The sequence below is a fragment of the Ptychodera flava genome, chromosome 15 (genome assembly GCF_041260155.1).
Source record: "Ptychodera flava strain L36383 chromosome 15, AS_Pfla_20210202, whole genome shotgun sequence".
NCBI lineage: Eukaryota > Metazoa > Hemichordata > Enteropneusta > Ptychoderidae > Ptychodera > Ptychodera flava.
In genome coordinates, this window is record NC_091942.1 from 30,273,588 (window position 1) to 30,298,422 (window position 24,835).

The window sequence follows — 24,835 nt, forward strand, 5'->3', positions numbered from 1 at the left end:
TGTTACTGGAAATTATGTTTCATTTGGTTCGGGTGCCTCCGGAGGATACATACAGGGGAAAGTATCGAACTGTTTACAATACTTCCCATCCGGATACGAGAGAAATAAGTGAAAAGGTTACTTACGATTTTAAAAACGGAGCAATTTCTATGCCATTGAGAAAAGGGGGAGATTACATGAATTCAATGCGTATCTGGATAACAGATCAGGATGGGAACATGATCGATTTCAATAACTGGCCAATTAGCTTTTGTATTGAATTATTGTAGTCCCGAAGCGGGCCCCTACCGGTGTAACCCTATCGGAAGATAAACCATCCCACGACCAATCCTCCAGCAATATAGATCATCTCATATTTCTTTTGCTCAGGACTGGGTTGATAATAATCTGAGAATTGCGCTAACGCTTGCGCTGGACTTGACGTAGAGTTGCTTTGCACCGCTTCTGCTTCTTCCAGGATTTCTGCATCTGTATCTCTTAATTCTGCCGCAGCATGCGCATCCTTTGCTTGATTTTCTCTTTCCCAGTCAGCCTGTAGTAATCTTTTTTCTGACCAGACGTTGCGATCATGTTCAAATTTTTCTAATGCTTTATCATGTCGAACTTTCTCTTCAAAAGAGCCTCACCATTCCCAGAAAGCTTTTGTCCGATAATATTTCCTCCTGTGAATGCCGTTGCATTTAATACAGCACCGAGAACTGTCATTCCTATAGCTGAAGCCATGACTGTGTATTGTATATTACAAGGTATTATTTTAATTTTCACTGTATATAGGTCCCTACGGAGTATGTCTGATCCAAGTGGCTTCGGTCTAGGTACAATTCGTATGCAAAATCTTGAGCTCGAAGATCTGAGTGATGTTAAAGTTAACAATAATACTAAGATGGCTGCTAATCATAATAAGGATTACGTCCTTCGTTATAAAGACCGCGAAAAATATTTCGTTTTAGCCAATGCCGGTGCGGCCACCTCCCACGAGCATGCTGTAGAATTTTCTAAACTTACAGACATTGATGAAACTGTAATTGACGCCACAAAGGCTTCGAATGATTCTACTCCTTTTGCTCTGACATGGGATTCGGCTAGTCAGAAATTCATGCCTTATAATGTGCCGCGTAACATCTTAGATATATTGGGTAGTGAAATTGCAGGAGGTGTGCTGGTTGCTGAACCACCAGGAACTCCGAATGTGATTTATTTTGATAGCAATGTAAACAAATATAAATTGTTAGATTTTCGTAGTTGGCTTACTCCTACGAATCCATACATTGCACTTCTTGGTATACCGATTCACCTTAAAATTAGTCCTCTTTCAACAATAATGAAGGCAGATAATACACTAAGAAGGTGGATAAACGAGGGGGAGAATTATTGCTCGTATACAGCTAGCGGAGTTCCAGTTAGATTATTTTGGGACACAACTTTAAAGAAACTGGGTCTTAAAAGTGTCGGTGATGAGGCAGCTGAATTAACTTTACAGACAGTAAATCAACAGATGACTGATAATATGAAAATACTTCAACATGGTACAGTTCTCATTAGATGTGTAAAGTTAGCTACGGGAGATGATTTGACGATTTGGTTGGATATTATGCTATGAAAACAGATAACAGAACAACTTGTGATATTATCATAAGTATTGATAAAGATCGGGGAGGGGAAATGAGTATTGAATGTTTTGTTGGTGGAATAGAATAGAGAACGACTTAGGAACTACATTTGTACGTAGAGATAAAAGAGTGAACACTTTAGATATCAGTACCATTCATCTGAAACGTCTCATATTATTTGAAGTAATGGTCTTCCGTCACATTTTAAGTTCAGAGGAAATTACTAAAATTTTATCTATCAGGTGAACAAGTTCGCCCCGATAGGAACTTCGTGTTCAACATCAGCTAGACTCCGCGACTGACTGACAACGGGGGTAAAAAAAGCTCCTTTATATAGGCTAGTTTGATGGTGATGACTCACACGGAATTTCCCGTACATGTATAAACATGCTCAGCAGGGAATTTCCCCGCTTAGTTCAGGACAATGCACTGTTGCGCGTGCGTGAGTTCGTATATAGGTCAGGGTCACACTTTAGTTACATGGATGGTTAAATTTTCCTTCACTTCATGTAGATAAATGAATAAAATGGGGTGTAAAATTCTTACTTCATCCAGTTGACCACCCTTCTTTACTACTTACATTTGCAAATTAAACACACATTTCTTCACTATCCAAAATCAGTTCAAATCGTGTTAAATAGTCCTAGCCTTTCAGTACTGTAGTAATGTTTCACTCATACACATATCTCCATTGATCACAACATGAGTAAAATACCATCATTTCAGTCCTGCACGTACAGCAATGTATCTACGCGTCCTACGCCAGTGTGTTACTTTGGACAACGACTCTCAAAATAGTGCTTATTCTTAGAAAATGTTCATCTTAGATAGTATTTTGATGATAAAAACCAGCCATAACAAGCAGAAAAACTTTTCAGTTGCGGCACTACTCTAAGGAGGTGACACGTTCAGTGAGTAAAATTGTCATTAACTGGCTGAATGCATGAGTACATGGAATCGGTAACCCCGCCACGCCCAATAGACTTCAAATAAATAATCTAAAAGGTCAATGGAACAATATCAAAATATTAAAATTGTCGTAGACACAAGGGGAAAAATAGAAGAACAAAGACAGTGAGATGATTGTTTGTGTCATTGCAATAGCTTTCACCCAAGTATGTTTAAAGTTAATACTTTGCCTCAAAGTTGTTGAAATTTATTTTTGTGCATACATTTACTTTTAATTAATCTTTACGGCCCTGATACGGCTTTTGCGGCCCGAGGTCGTACGGCGGAAGGGCCCGAGCGTGCGAGGGCCCGTACGCCGTACGACCAAGGGCCGCAAAAACCGTATCAGGGCCGTAAAGGTTTTATCATATACCTTATGAAATGGTAAATATGTAGTTTACATAATATTCAACATTGTTTAGGAGATAAAAATGCGTGCGATATCAAAGATTCATCGCCATTTGTGTAAGTTTTTCAGAAATACGATGACCGCTTCCCGTCGCGGATTGACATACATAATGACGTCATTTGTTTACCTGCAGAATTCTAGAACGCGCAAAGCAACATCCGTACTGTACGTGACCAACAGAGATCAAGGCTGAAATCGAGGTGTATGGAGGACAAAAGCGTGTTGTCAGTTTCTGGTAATTTTTACTGAACAGGCACGCACTTAGTATACACAGGATTTCACTAGAATTTAGAAATAAAAGCCGATGTCACCAGCACGGCCCTACTGTCGCCACGCGCAACTACGATCTGAGTGAGCAGACGTTTTCCTAATCTCGCGCTGGCTTTGTGTACGAATGGAACGTTTGCAGATAGCAACGCGCGTAGTAACCAGAATCGAAATAGTTCAGAAATGCACGCGATTGCCCATATTTGGGCACCGGGCCGGGGCGTGATACATAAAAAAATGCACGGATCTGAGGGCGCTTTCTTCCATAGCTTTACACAGGCACGTGAATGTAGGTATATGATAATCTTATACATTTACTCTCACAAGTAATAAGACACAATGCCAGATAAATCGAATGCATTTCAATGCAAAAATCCCAGATAGTTCCGTACACATACTTGTGTAAACGTGTTAAATCCTTCTATTATCGGTCGATATCCAGTGCATCTACACAGGTTTCCAACAAGAGATTCTTCAATGTCAGCACTGTTTGGCAATGGGTTGTTCCTCAGTAATGTGTACATGGACATTACCATTCCCGGTGTACAGAATCCACATTGTAATCCATGGGCCTTTGCCAGTCGTTCCTGATTTGAAACCAAAGGAAGCAATGAATTAACAAATAAAGTTTTGATGATAAGAAAGAATGCAATGTTAATATTAATAAAGTTTTCAAAAGAAAATGTGAAACAATAATGAAAATAATCATCTGATCATTGCACCCAAAAATTAAATATAGTCGCATCGGAAACAGCTGTCAATTGACATAAGAAATAAGGACCACCTGTCCAACTTCAATATTCTCTATCATTTTGAGAGGGCAGAAGAAAGTCAGCCAGAGAGAATTTCAAACAAATTTCGAAAGCTATCCGGACGAGCAGTATCGGGGGATATGATGCTTAGAAAGCGAATGAGAAAATTAACGCAACGACAATTTTTCCAGAATTCATCAACATGTGAAGAAATCAGTAATCCATAAGTGCCTGTATACCCACTTTTAAAGCCACCGGACATGCAGTTCAGATAGATGTTTTGACCAAAACTAAGAATATTGGCCCAAAAATTATACGTGCAAATTCCATTTTCATTTTCACAAATCAGAATAAAGTCATCCCCTAAAAATAACCAATTTATGTACCGGAAAAAGTGGTAACAAGAACGTCACGACGTAACTCACTTCTGTAACCATGAGAGACTATACCTGAACTGGGTGTAGTTTAGTTCTTGTCGACCCAATCCCTTCTACCGTTGTAACAGCCATTCCATGGACGGCACAGATCGGCGTGTAGCAAGCATTGATTGCATGGTGTCTTTAAGTGTAATGCATAGAGGAAAAATAAGTCACCGTGGATGATATAGTTGCCGTTGGATCAACTGTTTTAGGAAGCTGTCAGTCGCTTTTCAATTGTAACACTTCCTGTCTATTATTGGTGCAATCATTGTAAAGTGGAGTGATCCTTGTGCAGTATTTATGTACGAGCTTGGTTTGTGAGAATTTCACGTTTCTACTACGCTTGTATATATCTGCGCACTGTCATCTTGGTTATTTGTGACGTACATGTCGGTTTTACTTATTGACGCCATCGGCGTTGATATGTCATTGATTGAATTGCGAATGTGTTGCGTGGTGTTTAGTGGTGTTCGCAAACATCTCTTTTCATATGACCATGACACTCAGATGACGAATAGGTATCACATATATTATTATCCAAGTACACAGTCCTTGCATAACCTTTTCATGGAATATGCTCTTTTATGTCAGAACAATGGCTCAAAACTCGAAAAAAAATGGGCGCCTGCCAGTGATGTTGGATCGTATGGCGACGAAAGTTGGCATGCATGTGTATGTCATAGTGCATTATCCGTGAGCTTATATCAACTTTGAATGAGATCAGGTATTTCCACATTGGGGAAAAATTGCTTCCAGTGGCTCAAGACATAAAAATCATAACAAAATGGCCGCTTGACGGCCATATTAGATTGCATCACAAAATAAATTAACGAGTACATGTACCTCACAGTACGTTGTCTTTGTATAAAGTTTCAAGCATGGCTGAGTCACGTTGCTTAGTAACTCTATCTTAACAACAATGACTTCAAGAGCTCATGGGAAACCAACGGAGTTATGGTTTTAAAGGATACAATATCTTCTTCTGTTGGTCGTCATATCTTGATAACATAACAGTACATGCACCACAGCCTCCTTCACCACAGCTGTATTTGCTTCCCCGAAGACGTACTGTATACTGTTGTCAAGGAAACTGACATTCTTTGAAAACTTGAAGCCTCGCGCATGTTATTTCCGACACCATTATTGCTGTTTGGCATACACTCTTAAGGTAGTATGCGCCTCGAAAGTGAAAGAGTTAAACTTTTGCTCAAACTTTCCTCAATGAAACTTCTAGTCACACTCTTACCAAAGCAAAATAGAAATCAGGGGTCACCGTGCAAACTTTGATTCCAGAAAACAAATTACTCATTGTCGTAAACCACACACCCCTTTACGGCAACAGCTTTGCGTTAAAGATTTTTGCGTCGGTCTGCGGAGCGGAAATCATGCTCTGGCTCGCGAGAATGATATTAACTTACATTTACCGATGTTTGGAATTCTAAATGACCACCATGTGTTAACTATACGGGAAAAATAAAATGTTCAACTTTCGTAAAACTAAGATGGTGAAAATTTTCCTTACTCTAAGAGCTTTCAAAGAGCCCGCCCTCCTAAGTGGTAGATCAGCAAAGAATTGGAAACGTTTGGGAGACCTAATATGTGTCCCCGAGTCGCTTTCTACCTAAGTAAATATCGATATCCCTTTTTCAACGCAATCAAAAGAATTTCAGGTTGCCAGATAGTAGTGAGTTATTGAATGTTAAGAGGTACAAACTATTTTTGGAGTTTGAATGACCAAATTAGGAAAACCGTGATCTGATGTAATACGCTGCAGTGACCAATTTACATGAACATGTTTTTGAGAGCGTTGTGCTCCAGTTTACGTTTTGGAATCATCTCCTTCGATCTTACATCCTTCTGTGTCACGTCAGTGAGTTACACCATCGTCGGCTTACAAATCTATATTATATTCAAGTCAATGAAAACAAAAATAAGTCACGGTCGTTTGGTATAGCTGCCATTGGCATCTTTTAAATTGACTAAAGATGTTTGAATTTCGTGACAACAAATATCACTAATTGCTCCTGGCGAACTAAGCGTGAAGTCTGCATATCTATCCTACCTGAATTGCGTTCACCACCGTCCACACTCAAATATTTTCCCACAAATGATCACATATACACGAGAGATGAATTTCAATAACAGACTTGAACCAAGCCTACCATGCTACCATCATTTTGACCGCAATGACCATTTGACTAAAGCACTTCTGAGTCACACGTTACATGTATAGCGTACATCTGATAATAATATCTAGAGGTAGGGAACATACCAGATTGCGATGCATTATATAGATAGCGAAATTAGAGGTCGACTTGATAAAATGTAATAAGTATCACATCAGTATATTCACTTACTAATGTTTCACACCTAAATTCCAATGCGTTGTAATGCTACATTCGCAAACCACCTCAGCAATGTCGTTTTGACTAGTTCACTCCAGATAACATGCTATCGCTCCCACACATATTTCATGTGGTTTATTTCTTACTCACATTTTAATCAAGGATACACTTTCTTCTGAGATAAGACAGAAGTGACATTTCTGGATCGACATTATGGTCAGTTACCTGGAAAGAGGTTTTACAAAAGAAATCAGATTTTATTTCAGTTCATTTGATTGCCAATTAAAGAATGTGTGTGTTGTATAGGTTGAAACAGTTACAAGATAAAAATGGCAATAGAAGTAAAGAAAAATAGTTTTTCGCTAATCGAGTGTGACTCCAACTCAAAGTACAAAAAATCAAAAATCAAAAAAGGGTTAGTATGAACCTTGCATAAAACAAGTGTCAGTCAAAGACAGATACATAATTTGAGGAGTTTTGAGTTTCATGAATAGTAATACATATATTAGCATTCAAGGAGGAGATATTTTCGTATTTCCGTGGTAAACAGATGTTTTGAAGAGAGATACTTGATATCAATTGGTAATGTTCGCACCTGCGAATGAAATAGCAAACTTCCCCGCAGAAGTAAAAGTTTTTGGAATGGATAAATTCGGACCAAGCTTAAACCTTGTATCTCGGCTGCGATCAACAGTCTGAAAATAATCGTTCCGATGATGACAAAGTTTGTCATGGTATATCGAAAATAAAATTACAAACAATTAATTTATAGTTTATCAATATCCAGCAGACCTGATACAAATAAACGGGAAGACCGATTTCTGAAACAGAATGTAATGTAGCATACACAAAGAGCTCAAAAGAGGTAAACAGGCTAACGCTTACCATGAAATACAATGTGATGATTTGTTTTATTACTATTGATATTTAACTTATCTTCAGGCATCACACTATAATCAGTTACATTTTTGAAAGTTGACGATAGAAAGATCTAAATTGCTTGTTCTGCTTTAAAAAATGTGCAATAAATTCTAGTCGTCTGCCAATAAACGAAAATGAGGAAGTCGGAAGATCGTTGATATAAAATTGGAACAATGTAGGGCCAAGTGTTGAGCCCTGAGGGACCCCACAAGTGACAGACAACTTTGCACAAGTAGTTTCGTCAGCAACAACGAACTGTGATGTTGATCTGTTGCTTGCATAATCTGAGAACCAGGAGAGTGGGTTTCCCCTTACTCTGTAATGTTGACGTTTTTGAGAGTAAATTACCGTGGTTTATGATGTCAAATGCTTTTGTGAAATTAACAATCGCAGTAGTCGATCTACCACGGTCAATCTGTCGTAGTAATTCACGAAGGTGATCAGAGACAGTTTTTAACAGTACTTTTAAAAGTATATTATACTTTTCTAGGAAGTTCATAGTCTTTTTTAAAAAAACAATGCTGAGATGGGTAAACTGAACTTGGACGATAATAAATAGGAGTGTCTTTTTAGCCTTTCTTGAGTACTGGAATATCCTTTGCTATTCTAACGAAGCTGGGAGCTTATGCCCTGATGCTACGGATTTCCCGTATATTGTTTGTAGTAGGGGTCATTTTTGAGAATCTCAAATTGGATTTCTCTCCTTTATAACATTATTTCTTTTACTCTACAGTTATGGAAAGAGGTGTTAAACGCTCCTTTCAACTGTTACAGTAAAGATCTCGAAAATAGGCTACGCATGAAGCAGGAAATAAACAATTTTTATCCTGCACACGTGAGAGAAAAGAGCTAGCCTATATGCACCGGAGCGAAGGTGATAGGAGATTCTAGGATTGAGGTTTTGTGTTGGGTGAAGTGTGTGTTTGTCTGTTGCATGAGTGGGGTAAGCTTAATTCAAGATTCACGATCCAAGATTTACGATTCATGTTCTGCAGTTTCAGCTAGGAGCAGATGCATTTTCACACCAATTGACTTTTTCCGACGATTCATATACACTGATAAATAATCATTAGGGCTTCAACGGTGCTTTCTATACGCATGAAGTAGTGATATGAGTGTTGACGCATTCTACATATGAGCAACACTGGAAAGAAATTATATGGAGGGCCGGTGTTTTTACAAAAGTGTCCCTTCAAAAGTGTTTGCAAAAAAAAGGTGACCCTTCCAAAACTTACATGAGCAACAAACAGTGACCCCCCCCCTACTTGTCACAATCCATATCAATAATATGTAGTCTAAGACCCTTTTTCTTGAGGCCGTGCATTGTGGATTTTAACTTTAAAACTGACCTCATTCGCATCAAAATTAACGATCAAATTTCTCTGCAAATACTTTGTAGATCTGTAGATCATTGAGCCAGGTTCCAAGTGCCAAATTTCAAGGTCAAGAGAAGATTTTTATTTTATTTTTTTTTCTATGATCTTTGACGTGCCCTACACCTCTGCAGCTAAGTTATGGCCTTCTCTTATCCTATCTAAGAGTCCTACAAGGCTGGTGTCTATTGAAGAATGACCGGTATGGAACCAAACTGCACACCAAAATTTTAGGGTTGTCCCCGACCTTGACCCGTACATCATCCCGTACATCATTAATTATGTACACATTTAATTCTAGGTTAGCCAATAGAGCCAGAAGTCTGATTTTTGGTGGAGAGGGATGTGTTCGAGAAAAGTTTTTGGACAAAATATAACGTGACGAGAGTGACCTTTGACTTCGATTTTTCTCAGTGGGCCTGTAAATCAGTTACCATTTTCAGTTGTGCATGCAAATTGTGGACGTCATTTTTTCCCTTGAAAACACTCTTGAAGGGTCACTATTTATGCACCGCATCATTTTGAAAACACCGGTCCTCCCTCCCATTCCAGTTCCTTACTGTAGTAACCTCGGGGCCCTATGAGTAGAATTCCTAAACAAACATATCGCTGGAGACCACTTCATGCATAGAAGGCGCCGTTGAAGTCCTTATTGTAATTTATCAGTGTACATGGATCGCTAGAGTAAATCTGAGTGAAAATGCATCTGTTTGTAGCTAAAACTACAGAACATGAATCGCGAATTTGAACCGTAAATCTTGACATAGGCTTACCCGCATGAAAGGGAGGTTTTGTAAAATGTGACGATTCGATTCCCTTTACATTTGCTCTTTGTGGCCTAGGACTGTAACACAAGTTTATACGTATCATAATAATTTTGTTTACCATTGTTTGACCTCGTAGCTATTACTGCCATAATTTGACTGAGCACAATATCGAAAAATTGAAATAGAAAATTTGATTCGATTCAAATTCGATTTTTACAAAAATCAAAATAAACATCAAATTTAAAAACTTTCTTAGTGTATTAAATGATAAACCCTAGATCTTCTATGATACAATACATCGGGAAAGTACTCGAGTAAAGCAGTGTTCTACTAAGTTGTTCGGAAAAGAGTCAAGGTTAATTCCCATAACAATTAGCATAAAAATACGTAAAATTGTCAAGAAGTATACTGCGCATCTTAAAGCATTGGTTTCATATGTATGGGCTACGTTACTGTTGCAAGATTCTAGGTTTTACGACAAAATGTAGATCTCATAAGAATGCAAAATAGCTCTTCTTGACTGCTAATATATTGTTTACTTCTTGCTCGGGGTTCAAGATTCTGTTGTCGCCCGACCTGGATTTGACCACTGTTACACTGTCAAAATTGATTGGAGTTAAACTTTGAATAGCCAAGTGAGTGTTCGCCAGATAGCTTGTCCTCCATCTTTTATCCTATGTAATATGATCGCCCCGTTTCACACTAGGTAAAATCATCCATTTATTATTAATCCATGGGGACGAAACGCGTCAGTCATCCTCAACCGTTTAGTTCCAAAGTCAAAAATTGCATGGGCCCGGCCGCGGCCATATTGGATCGTATTGCGAAATAAATTGACTTACATATGTATGCCACAGTACTTTATCTTTGCACACAGATTTAAAAAAATCGGCTGGGGTGACAGAGAAACGGCTGCGGACGGACAGACGGACGGACGGACGGACGAACGGGACCCAATCTAAAAGTCCTCACCGGACTACGTCCGCGGGTATGGAACGCCGTTGCTGCCTTCTGAGGTTTATTTGATGAGATGACATCAATATATGATTTAGTAATGCCTTTATATGATTAGGTCGTATAAATATATGATTAGGTGACGCCTTTATATTATAAGGTGGTATCAATATATCATAAGGTGCTGTTATTATTTAATTACGTGACATCAATATATGATTCAGTAATGCCTTCATATGATTAGGTCGTATAAATATATGATTAGGTAACGCCTTTATATTATAAGATGGTATCAATATATCATAAGGTGCTGTTATTATTTAATTACGTGACATCAATATATGATTTAGTAATGCCTTTATATGATTTCGTCGTGTCAATATATGATTAGGTGATGCCTTTATATTATAAGGTGGTATGGCAATATATCATAAGGTGCCGTTATTATATAATTAGGTGACATCAATATATGATTCAGTAATGCCTTTAAATGATTAGGTCGTATAAATATATGATTAGGTAACGCCTTTATATTATAAGGTGGTATCAATATATCATAAGGTGCTGTTATTATTTAATTACGTGACATCAATATATGATTTAGTAATGCCTTTATATGATTAGGTCGTGTCAATATATGATTAGGTGACGCCTTTATATTATAAGGTGGTATCAATATATCATAAGGTGCCCTCAATATATAATTAAGTGACATCAATATATGATTTAGTAATGCCTTTATATGATTCGGTCGTGTCAATATATGATTAGGTGACGCCTTTATATTATAAGGTGGTATCAATATATCATAAGGTGCTGTTATTATATAATTAGGTGACATCAATATATGATTTTGTAATGCCTTTATGTGATTAGGTCGTGTCAATATATGATTAGGTGACGCCTTTATATTATAAGGTGGTATCAATATATCATAAGGTGCTGTTATTATATAATTAGGTAACATTAATATATGATTAGGTCGTGTCAATACATGATTAGGTGACGCTTTTATATTATGAGGTTGTGTTAATATATCATAAGGTTCCGTAAATATATAATTAGGTGACATCCATATGTGAATAGGCAATGCCGTTGTATTTCGAGTCAATAACAGTACATGATTAAGAAGTGCTTATATATTGTTAGATCACAGCATTATATGAATTGAAAAGGCCATTATCTTATAAGGTAATGTCAATATATTATTTAGTAGCGTCAATATATTATGTGCGCACGCCATTATTATTATGTGTAACGTCTTTATTATTATGTTTAAAGTGATTATATAGAGGGCGCACGTCTTCGGACACTTTCTTTGAGCGTGCAAACTTTCATTCGCTTTGCCCGACGCATAAGTTCTTGCGGGGTACATCGCTCAAATCTCAATGGATGGAACGGATTTTATGGGAGTTGGGACTTGGAAATCTCTTGCAGAAATTCATAGACGAATGAGTCGATCCTAAAGTAGTGATCTCATTATCAGATGGACAGTTGGAGCGTCTTTGCGTGAGTACGATTGTGATCGTTCAAGACTCCAGAGTAAGGGCGAGAGTAGCTCTGCATGGCAGAGCTGTGTGTTACCGGCGTTATACGGCCGGCCGTACAACGTAATATAACGCCGGTAACACACAGCCCTGCCATGCAGAGCAAGGCCAAAAGAACAGTTGCACCAGCCGAGAGTGCGGTGCAAGTGTAAGTGATCCAATCGCTGTTAGCAATGCGGGCCTACGGTCAAATTTGAGACGAGATATATCGCGCTAAAGGACATTCTTTTCACTCGAAGTCGTATCTCCGCAGTAAACAATGTCAGACGAGGGCGGACACGGCGGGAGAGACGTCAAACATAAAGTTCGATCGTCGATTGTAACATTCTTGTGTTTAGCTGATAGAAATACAGCTGTATTTCGATCAGCTAAACACAAGAATATTGCATTCCACGATCTAGCTGTGGAAACGCAGCTATCTGTTGGCGGGGTAGACCAGCGTGCGTCGCTATGTGGGTCATAGTCAACCCCATGGCGGTGGTGACCTTTTGATGACCCGCAAAGTGACGAACGCTACAACGCCAACAGATAGTTGCGTTTCTACAACAATGCACGATCGAACTTTATGATTGACGTCTCTCCGTGTCCACCCTCGTCTGACATTGTTTACTGCGGATATACGACATATCGACAGATATCTCGTCGCAAATTTGACCGTAGACCTGTACTGCTAGCAGTGATGGGATCACTTACACTTGCGCCGCACTCTCGTCGGGTGCAACTGTGCTCTCGCACTTACTCAGGACAGGAGTATTGAACGATCACCAATTGTACTCACGCAAAGACGAGATTTCCAAGTCCCAACTCCCATAAAATCCGTTCCATCCATTGTAGGATGTATCCCGCAAGAACTTATGCGTCGGGCAAAGCGAATGAAAGTTTGCACGCTCAAGGAAAGTGTCCGAAGGCGTGCGCCCTCTATATAATCATATAATGACTTTAAACATAACAAGGCAGTATTGCTGAAGGCAATGAGTACTTGGGCCGTGATAGAGTAATTTTGAGGACAATATATACTACTATTCAAATATGGTCTTGAATTTCCTCCTGTCAATGAGGCATTTGATTAACTGGTTATTAAACGAAGCAATGGCATGACAACGGCAAAATATGTCTAGCAACTTTTGTGGAGTTTGAGGCAGGGGTTCTTTATTTATGGCGGGAATTGCTTAAGCTCCTTAAATATTCAAATTACAGCAAATTTCTTTTGTTCTCGATGGTAGATGTCTAATATTTAGATGGGCATATTTAGATTTCTACCCTATAGTTATCCCTATATACCAAAAATCGGACATCCAGCTCTATTGGCTTGCTCAGAATTAGATATGCGCATAATTAATGGGGTACAATATGTGGCGTCATAAGGTGTCCCATCATACCAAATATGAAAGGTTTAGCACTTGTGGTTACTGAGTTATGGACAATAATGTATATTTGCGGTCAAAGGTCACCAAGGTCACATGATATTTTGTCAAAATGTCTGAGATATCTGCGTGAACCGATGGACTCACTGATGGACTCACGGACGGATATGAGCCAATCTATAAGCCCCCTGGACTTTATCCGTGGGGACAAAAAAACTGTGTCACTGCATCCTTTAGGCAATATGAATACGATGAGAAACTAAATTTTCATTTTTCTTGGCATCATACATGCGAATCTATGGAGAACTGCCTTATACATGGGAGTCTATGGAGGTGTAAACTAAAAAGTCCTCTAACACGGCCAAATTTGAAAGCATTGTGAAACAAATCGACGTGCATCTGTATGGGGTTGGGTACTAGGCGTGAACGGACGCACGGACATGACCAAACCTATAAGTCCCCTCGGACTTCGTCCATGGTGATTAAAAACAACGCAACAGTTATTACAGCTACACCGGCGGTAGGTTCATCCAGAGCCCCGTACGGTCTGCCGCCGTCGCTTGAAAACAATCTCATGCACCCGGCCATATGGGCAGCTGGCCGGATGCATGACTTCCCGGAGAAGGCGAGCTGTCACGTTCAAGCTCAGGATTATTTGTCGATCAAATTTCAGTAAATTTACCTTACCTAGATGAAATTTTGTCTATAGGCTGAAATTTCGCCGAAGTTTGACAAAATTACATCGATTTTTCAGGTTCATATGCGACATTTTTGAGTTTTGAGTGCAGACAGAAATAAGTTTGAGGCAACATGGCTGCGACCCATGTGACCCCTAGCCCTGCGTACGATGCTGTGTGCTACAGCTAACACACAGCATCGTACGCAGGGCCAGCGAGAGAGTTGCCGACATCGACGGTTATTTACGAGAAGTGAATAAAAGACTGTCATTTTTGGAAGCGATCGAGTAGCTGAGGTAGGCTGGGATACGACTTGGGCCCAAGAACGCTGAATTTCGGCAGTAATTTGGCTTTTTACGTCAAGTCCCAAAATGGATTTGAAGTCACCGACCCAACGTACGGGTCTTTGCAGGGCTGTGGTGAGCGGGGCGGTTAGCTGTAGCGGAACACACAGCATCGTACGCAGGGCTAGTTGACCCCCAAGTGAAAATGTGTTCGCGATCAAATCTTCCTATATTTTTTTCAGAATTTTCAACAAAATCATTGCTTCTTACATCTTTTGTAAAATATAAAATACTAACATAAAACTGCGATGTGCCATGTCTCCAGATTTCTAAAATATCGTTCGTTGACCGTTCGACGCAAACTTGTGACGCAGTTGAAATTCAATACTGACCGCCAAATAATCTTAATGAGACGAGATCAGTCTAGACATCCTCCAAATTATCCAACCATTCGCATTGGAGTTCAGCTTGCTTAGAGTATCATAACATTTTTCGGCCTTCTTTTAGATCGACCCTAATATCTCCCATTTAGGAAATAAATACACAAACTACCTCGACAAAACTTCGTGCACCATCCAAGACCAAAGGCACTACAAATCTGTCTTGACGTCATCATCTCCTTACATGGTAATCAGCATACCGTATTTTTTAGCAAAGGGGACACAGAATACGTCGGAGTATTCAGTTTCAAAACGTATTACATTGTGTGATGTTGTCAAAAAAAAGTCATGTTACTGCAGTGGTATAAATTACAAAACACAAAAGTTCAAATCAGTTTATTTTGGACTGGCTTTACCAAACATTTCATATTGTTTCTTATGCCAGATTTGACCACGTGCTTACTGGCGACCCCTTTTCATGCAAATTTTGTGTCAAATGATGTGTTCCCTGGAAAAACAAACGTACGATTTCTAAATGAAGGAGGCGAAATTTGCCCTCAAGACGCGAAACCACCCTTTGGGGTGTACCTAGCTATTTTTAACGAGCTTCTCGAATCTGCAGCTCTATTTCGAAATGATGGTCTGGTTTTCTCAGCTCAAGGATAAGTGTTCTCCATCGCTGTGGGCATTACTATTCTCAACCGGGGGTACAGTTTCCAGTCGTAATGTTTTTCATTGTGTCCGGGATATAAAACCTTTCCTTTTCAAACTTTCTCTTTGATTACCACTAATCCACATCTTGTCAGTGATTAAACATGTTTCAAGTTTAAATGTTAAATTCTGGTCTCGAGCCCTCTTGTTCGACCAAACTGAAATTACCCCTCCCACTTTGGCTCGTCCAGTGGGTGTAGCAAGGGTCGTGCCATCGCCTAGGAAACGGAGGGTGCATTAATTGTTGCATTTCGATGCACATTTTGATTATATTCAGAAGATTTTGTGGCCAAAACTCAGATAGAGAAGCATTTATATTCACATCTCACTTATTCAAGACTGGCTGAGAGCAGCACTTCCATTCAGTTAACATCATTACGCCATTTATTATGCCAAGAAAGATGAAGCCAATACATTTTGCCCTCCCTGGTCTCAGCCAGAAATGGTTATACCTTACAGTTTTTTCCCACGGAATGAAAACAAATGTACTTGGGCTGAGGCCTAAGTACAATAATAAAGACGTTACACATAATAATAATGGCGTGCGCACATAATATATTGACGCTACTAAATAATATATTGACATTACCTTATAAGAAAATGGCCTTTTCAATTCATATAATGCTGTGATCTAACTATATATAAGCACTACTTAATCATATACTGTTATTGACTCGAAATATAACGGCATTGCCTATTCACATATGGATGTCACCAAATTATATATTTACGGAACCTTATGATATATTGACAAAAACTTATAATATAAAGGAGTCACCAAATCATGTATTGACACGACCTAATCATATAAAGGCATTACTAAATCATATATTGATGTCACCTAATCATATAATAACAGCACCTTATGATATATTGATACCACCTTATAATATAAAGGCGTTACCTAATCATATATTGACACGACCGAATCATATAAAGGCATTACTAAATCATATATTGATGTCACCTAATTATATTTTTATGGAACCTTATGATATATTGATACCACCTTATAATATAAAGGCGTCACCTAATCACATATTGACACGACCTAATCATATAAAGGCATTACAAAATCATATATTGATGTCACCTAATTATATTTTTACGGAACCTTATGATATATTGATACCACCTTATAATATAAAGGCGTTACCTAATCATATATTGACACGACCGAATCATATAAAGGCATTACTAAATCATATATTGATGTCACCTAATTATATTTTTACGGAACCTTATGATATATTGATACCACCTTATAATATAAAGGCGTCACCTAATCATATATTGACACGACCGAATCATATAAAGGCATTACTTAATCGTATATTGATGTCAACTTATTATATAATAACAGCACCTTATGATATATTGATACCACCTTATAATATAAAGGCGTCACCTAATCACATATTGACACGACCTAATCATATAAAGGCATTACAAAATCATAAATTGATGTCACCTAATTATATTTTTACGGAACCTTATGATATATTGATACCACCTTATAATATAAAGGCGTCACCTAATCATATATTGACACGACCTAATCATATAAAGGTATTACAAAATCATATATTGATGTCACCTAATTATATAAGAGCAGCACCTCATGATATATTGATACCACCTTATAATATAAAGGCGTCACCTAATCATATATTGACACGACCGAATCATATAAAGGCATTACTAAATCATATATTGATGTCACCGAATTATATAATAACAACACCTTATGATATATTGATACCACCTTATAATATAAAGGCGTCACCTAATCATATATTGACACGACCTAATCATATAAGGCATTACTAAATCATATATTGATATCACGTAATTAAATAATAACAGCACCTTATGATATATTGATACCACCTTATAATATAAAGGCGTCACCTAATCATATATTGACACGACTGAATCATATAAAGGCATTACTAAATCTTATATTGATGTCAACTTATTATATAATAACAGCACCTTATGATATATTGATACTACCTTATAATATAAAGGCGTCACCTAATCATATATTGACACGACCGAATCATATAAAGGCATTACTAAATCATATATTGATGTCAACTTATTATATAATAACAGCACCTTATGATATATTGATACCACCTTATAATATAAAGGCGTCACCTAATCACATATTGACACGACCTAATCATATAAAGGCATTACTAAATCATATATTGATGTCAACTTATTATATAATAGCAGCACCTTATGATATATTGATACCACCTTATAATATAAAGGCGTCACCTAATCATATATTGACACGACCTAATCATATAAGGCATTACTAAATCATATATTGATATAACGTAATTAAATAATAACAGCACCTTATGATATATTGATACCACCTTATAATATAAAGGCATCACCTAATCATATATAGACACGACCGAATCATATAAAGGCATTACTAAATCTTATATTGATGTCAACTTATTATATAATAACAGCACCTTATGATATATTGATACCACCTTATAATATAAAGGCGTCACCTAATCATATATTGACACGACCGAATCATATAAAGGCATTAAAAAATCATATATTGCTGTCACCTAATTACATTTTTACGGAACCTTATGATATATTGATACCACCTTATAATATAAAGGCGTCACCTAATCACATATTGACACGACCTAATCATATAAAGGTATTACAAAATCATATATTGTTGTCACCTAATTACATTTTTACGGAACCTTATGATATATTGATACCACCTTATAATATAAAGGCGTCACCTAATCATATATTGACACGACCTAATCATATAAATGCATTACTAAATCATATATTGATGTCACTTAATTATATATTGAGGGCACCTTATGATATATTGATACCACCTTATAATATAAAGGCATCACCTAATCATATATTGACACGACCTAATCATATACAGGCATTACTAAATCATATATTGATTGCACCTAATTATATAATAACAGCACCTTATGATATATTGATACCACCTTATAATATAAAGGCATCACCTAATCATATATTTATACGACTTATCATATAAAGGCATTACTCAATCATATATTGATGTCATTTCATCAAATACAGCAAATAAACCTCAGAAGGCAGCAACGGCGTTCCATACGCGGGGACTAAAAAGCTGGAATGATACCCCGTGATCTGACGTACATCTGTGTTACATTTTCCACAGTAAACGCACTTTCTCCGTCCGCTGGCCAAGGCATTTGCAGGGCGTGTGATCCCGGGGTTGGGGGGGGTTCTCGTTCAGAGAATTGGTAGGGGTGTGCCGTAGGTACAAAACCCGGGACCATTTTAGACCTAAAATCTTGTTATTTTAGACCCCATTTTAGACCCTTATGACCTTTGACCAATGTCAAAAATAGCGTCAAAATTTGCAAAACGTTATAGGGTAAAGAGCAAGTATTTTCATGACATAGTTGCCAGCAAAGCCTACCACTATACCGCATTTAGGGCAATGTTGTTGCTGGCCAAACCATGATTAGAAAATAATAAAACATTTTGTGAAAGAAAATGTCTTTCACCCTCAGCAAGTTTTGGTTCAGCTTCTGAATATTATCGGTTACCTGCAGTTACAGTCTGACTGGTGTTTTTTTTTTAAATTCCGATTCACAACAAGCCTCGCCAGTCGTCCGTGAAGCAATGTGGCAATGGTCGACCTGTCATGATAAATACTAGGAGTAGTAGAGCCACTTTGTTTGGTACTAGTATTTTCTATTGGGCAGAAATCTTACATAATATGGAGTTCTGATCAATCAGTGGCGGTGTTTTAAAACAAAGTCGACATTTACTTTGGCTAAAGCCAGTGGTCTCCCCTGCTACAGAAAAAGATAACGATGCTTTATTGAGTGCAGGTCAGCCTGAGATCGGTTTTCGGCTCGATCTATTGATCCCGTAGTCAATATGCCCGCCAGTGCAACCTAAATATTCAAAAGGTGTGCAACAGAACCACTCAAAAAAACACACGACCAGGTTTTTAACTGGCCGTGCGCTCACACAAAACATTCAGAACTACACTCCCATATACCTTGTTGGATCAGAAATTTAACAATCTTTTCGAAAATCACGCCGATAAACGTGCTACTTGCATCGTCTTGAAGAAATCGGCCGTGTTTTGAGACCAAACGTAGTGAAACACGGTCTACAAAACGATTCTGCCATATTACGTAATTCATTCTACAGCTGATTGGCTAATCAACGACCTGAACAAAGGTCATCACAATAGGTCACTGGTGCTGTATAAATGAAGCAATGGGAGGCACGTATACGTATTGGCAAGTTATAGAAGTGTCCCCTCCCCCCTCCCGGGGTGTGACCATCAGAGCTATACTGACCTTGATGACCCTTCAGCTTCTACATTGCCCACCCACGGTTTTTACGCAACGACAGGAAACGGAGTAGTGTTAGTTGTGGAAATTGATCAGTCCCCTAGTTTTCGGTCGAAGAGCCCTCCATTTAACTCATTCCCTCGGCTGAATTTCTACCCACATCGTACGACACTTTCTATTAGTTGTCAGTTTTTTGAGCGCAAACGTTAACTATCAGCGACCCATCGCCAGCGATGGCTAAGCTGGTTCGCAGCAACCCCCTCTCCATATACCGACACGCATGCGACACGTCGCTTCGATCGGTACTGATTCACAGTTCAGTACAGATAGCGAAGCCACGTAACGCATGCCTGTGTAGCTAGCATTGCGTAGCAGGGCTGTGGTGGAGGCCTATCTATAGCCGCCATGTATAGCTAGTCCACATGCAACAGTGAGTCAATCAGTCTATGGTATTAAACCTTCACAGGTATGTGTGTATATATTGTGCCTAGCTGTGGAAACGCAGCTATCTGTTGGCGGGGTTGCGTGCGTCTTTATGTGGGTCAAAGGTCAACCCGGCCACGGATAGCTGCGGGCCAACTGCGAGCGAAAGTGGGTCTATTACGACGACACAACATGTATCGGAACTTTGAACGGCAAAATAAACCAAAGTGAGCGTAATTCAATAAAATGACCTATACCTGCCTGAACTCTGATTATTGCTCACTCCCTAACTCCTTTTGTGAACAAAATTTCTGGTTCGTTTACGTAATTTCGGCTGATTTTCCAAGGAGTACTCAAGATTTTCACTCCAGCAGTGAACTTTGACTTCTATTGATATGCTAATAAGGATCTGACCGAACGAGCTGCGTCTGTATTAGCATATCAATAAAAGTCAAAGTTCGCTGCTGGAGTGAAAATCTTGAGTACTCCTTGGAAAATCAGCCGAAATTACGTAAACGAACCAGAAATTTTGTTCACAAAAGGAGTTAGGGAGTGAGCAATAATCAGAGTTCAGGCAGGTATAGGTCATTTCATTGAATTACACTCACTTTGGTTTATTTTGCCGTTCAAAGTTCCGATACATGTGGTGTCGTCGTAATAGACCCACTTTCGCTCGCAGTTGGCCCGCAGCTATCCGTGGCGGGGTTGACCTTTGACCCACATAAAGACGCATGCAACCCCGCCAACAGATAGCTGCGTTTCCACAGCTAGTATATATTGTGCCTTCCTTCCAGTTCAACTTACCTTCTTGCCGTTCACGAAGAACACCAAGGCGTTGCTGATCGCAAGTCTAGCAATTGAATCCTCCATTGTTGACACATGAGCAGATGTGAAATGACTTTGAATATGTGACAGCCCGCTCATCTCGCCGTACAGGTCAAAGGGCGTAGTCATGAATGCTAAGCTGGATCAATAGCGAAACATGCAGCAGATGTGAGACGAAAGGCGGTTAGTGGTCTCATGTTGGCCAACATCAGACAGTCTGTTCATCTCGTCGTAGAGTTCAAAGGACGTAGTTACGAACGCCAAGACCCCGGCCAACTTGAAGACAAGACATATCAATCGCAAAAAAAATCAAATATACACTGTCAATTTGAGCAGTCAGGTGCAATTTTCTTTAAAAGCTAGGCATATTTCGCATACCAAATCAAATAATGTAAAACAGGCAAGTCTACCATAGACCCCGCGACAGATCTAGACCCTGCACATAACGGCTACATTGTATGTGGGTGATATGGAGAAGCGTATTAGGGTTCATCACAAGTCAAGGGAGCTTCGTGTTAGCCGGGGAATGATAACATTTTAAGGGGGAATTTTTCCAAGGTAGGGGAAATCGACAAGTTTTTTCGCCACAGAGCAGGGGAGCTTCAAAATTCACAATCATGAGAAGGGAAACAGGCTAAAATATGTGGGGAGCGGGTTAAAATGAAGTTTGAGTGCAGGAGGGCAAGTCGGAAAATTTAGTTGCGGGGCAAACTATGAACAGCTAATTAAATTACCCCCTGGACTTACAATTAGTCAGTTTACATTACTTGTCCTGCACAATTTATCTTATCATAATGACCCCTTTAAAAGTGCATTATTCGTTGGCTGCACCTGATCTATCTTTGCAGACATATTTATTTACACTTGGTGTGGATCTATCGAAACCGTTAGTGTTGAAAGCTATAAACATAACACCATTAGCTTTTAACATTACAACTTCGTAAGCTTGAAAAATGGAAACCACTTTGTGACTATTGAAATTCGTCTGTCAAGTTTCTCAGTCGAACATTTCTGGCAGCGTTTGCAAAGTTCCTTAACGTTGGAATTATTTTGTAATGGAGCATATAAGAGATTTTGCACGCTGTATCTTGCACATTTTGTGCTACCTATTAGACATGACGTAAACAATGCGTATGGTGTATGGCTTTTTCCAAATAATTGCAAACTTGATTCTGTTATGTCTTTCTATTTATATTTAAAAGAATTATGACTTTCCAATAGGTGTTTTATGGAATTAGATTTCATTGCGTTGAATTTTTCTTTCCTTAATTCAAACAATGCTTTATTGTAACCGAGAATGGCATTTCATTGTTCAGTTTTCAGACAGTTTTATTTTCTTTGTACATATCTTTTTATACTTCCTATATTTTGCCAGATAAAGACTGTTGTCATGAAAAGTTACATCAATACAATGTGATCATACAATTTTGCACGTCTGTGTCATTCGAGCGCATTTTCTGACGAATTTTACAAAGAAAATTTCACTTTATTTTTATACGCTAACGATAAATATTTATGAAACAATTGGTGCGCCGTAGTCCTAGCCGTTTAGACGGCAAGCTGCGATAATTTTGGTGATAAATTGCTCCGCGCTAAGCGCTGTGTTTTTGCCGCGTGGGAGAATAGGTAACAGTAAGTTCAGCTTCGAAAACATGGGAGATGATAAGAATGTAAATGGTTTACCCTAAGGCCCCGCCCATACAAACTGCAATAGGCCAAACCACAGTGAAGTACAAACGACTTTATAATGAAATGACCCGATTTTGTCACTCTAAAATCCAACTGAACTGCAAATGATTCGAAAGAATCGTTTCCACGTCCAGTCGACGGGGAGTGCAAAAAATTGACTAAATTATATTAACTTAGAGCATATATGATTGCGAATTTGTGCTCATTTAGTTCAAGATATAGGTTCGTTTGAGGCCGCACAACTGGTGTTTTGAGTATTTGTAACGTCTTCCTGGGGTCATTAATTTTTTATGGAAAAATAGGGGATGGCTGCAACGGGATGTCGGAGCATCAAAACACCCACAATATGAAAACACACGTGACGAGATGACGAGATACACATCAGCCCCGGAACGTAAAGCTTCCTTTGACTCAAATACAACAAAATGTAGAAAGAGACATTATGATGTATTTACAGTTAAAGATTATTTTGAAGTGTCCATCAACCAAACACTTCCAAAAGTGAAGTGCCAAGAGACTTTATATCAAATGTTTTAGTACCAAAATCAATGTCACTATTGTAACTGTGACTTCTGTCGGAAAGTTAATATTCTCTGTCATCGTATTTCGTAATAGTGGTCATTATTGAGAATTTCTTTCATGAGATGTTCACTGACCTGTGTGATCGTTTTTCCCTTCGTGTTAATCCTCATTTCTTTTTGCATCTTAGCACGTAGGATCTTGAGTAGCGTGATTTTTGTCAATTTTACTTTTGGCATCACAGCTCATGTATCTGAAGAATCATTGAGCTTTTCCATGCAAATTTTTTCAAATATTTGGATTGATAGTAATTTTAGTTAATGATACTCCCAGTGCTATTTTCGTCTTTGTGTTTTGGTTCGTTTTCTGTATGCCAAGAATCTTTTGTATTCTTTGTGTTCATGTCAGACAATTTGTAGACGATTGATTTCCTTGATATTGGATACAGTTACTATGGTGATTGATTGAAGTGCACTATTACTTATGATGATTAAACTGTCTCAAATGGAATAATCACCGCATCGAACATATCGCAGTAGCAAATATGTGAACAAACGTCGATGAAGTTTCATATTCGTACACGTAAACACAAGGAGTGTGCATACAGGAGGGTCCTTCGCACATAATGTTAAACGACATGTGCCCACCCCCGTATACTTTCAATCACTGCATGTGATTACTTCGCTATCACAACAAATAACTCTGCCACAGAGTTGATGACTTGTATAAGTATTCTTCAGCGACAAAATGTGATGACCTTTGAAATACTTTTGTTGTGTGTATTAAGTACACCTGAAATGTATTGTGGTGTCAGAGTAATAGATGGGTTATCCATTGTGAAGAGAAACTTTTATTTATCTTAGGCTAAATTACTGGTATCTGTGTATGAGTTAAATATATAATCCAGTACCAGTAAATCAGTATAAATTATGCAGTTGACACTCGATGGTGCCACACCCAGGAGGGCTGGGTATCAATGTCCATACTGCAAATTTCAAGAGATCATTTTTACAGGACTTTTGCACCAAAAAGACATCATTTGTGAGGAATTGGACCACCTACCATCCCGAAATTTTCAAAATCCAGGAAAAGGAGAAACAATATACAATACAGTTACATCAATGTCAATGCTGAAAAGAGTAACATTACATAACAGTGTATAGTAAGTTGCATTGATACCTGCTGGAAACACACTGCACGTGATGACGCCGATTTTTTCCGATTTTGAACTGACATGGGTGTACATCATTCTCAGAATATTATACAACTGGT

General features: G+C 38.5%; 1 protein-coding gene across 1 annotated transcript in view; it reads right to left on the reverse strand.

Moving 5' to 3' along the window:
- The window catches only part of LOC139151845 (xanthine dehydrogenase/oxidase-like), a 57,465-nt gene extending 35,982 nt beyond the window's left edge, over positions 1–21,483 (reverse strand). The window contains exons 1-5 of the mRNA XM_070724860.1: positions 21,335–21,483; positions 6,918–6,975; positions 5,377–5,473; positions 4,436–4,544; positions 3,633–3,821 (exon numbers count right to left, since the gene is read on the reverse strand). Coding sequence (XP_070580961.1) covers positions 3,633–3,821; positions 4,436–4,544; positions 5,377–5,473; positions 6,918–6,975; positions 21,335–21,454 — 573 coding nt within the window. The 5' untranslated portion in view covers positions 21,455–21,483. The remainder of the gene's footprint in view (positions 1–3,632; positions 3,822–4,435; positions 4,545–5,376; positions 5,474–6,917; positions 6,976–21,334) is intronic.
- Between the last annotated feature and the right edge of the window lie 3,352 nt (positions 21,484–24,835).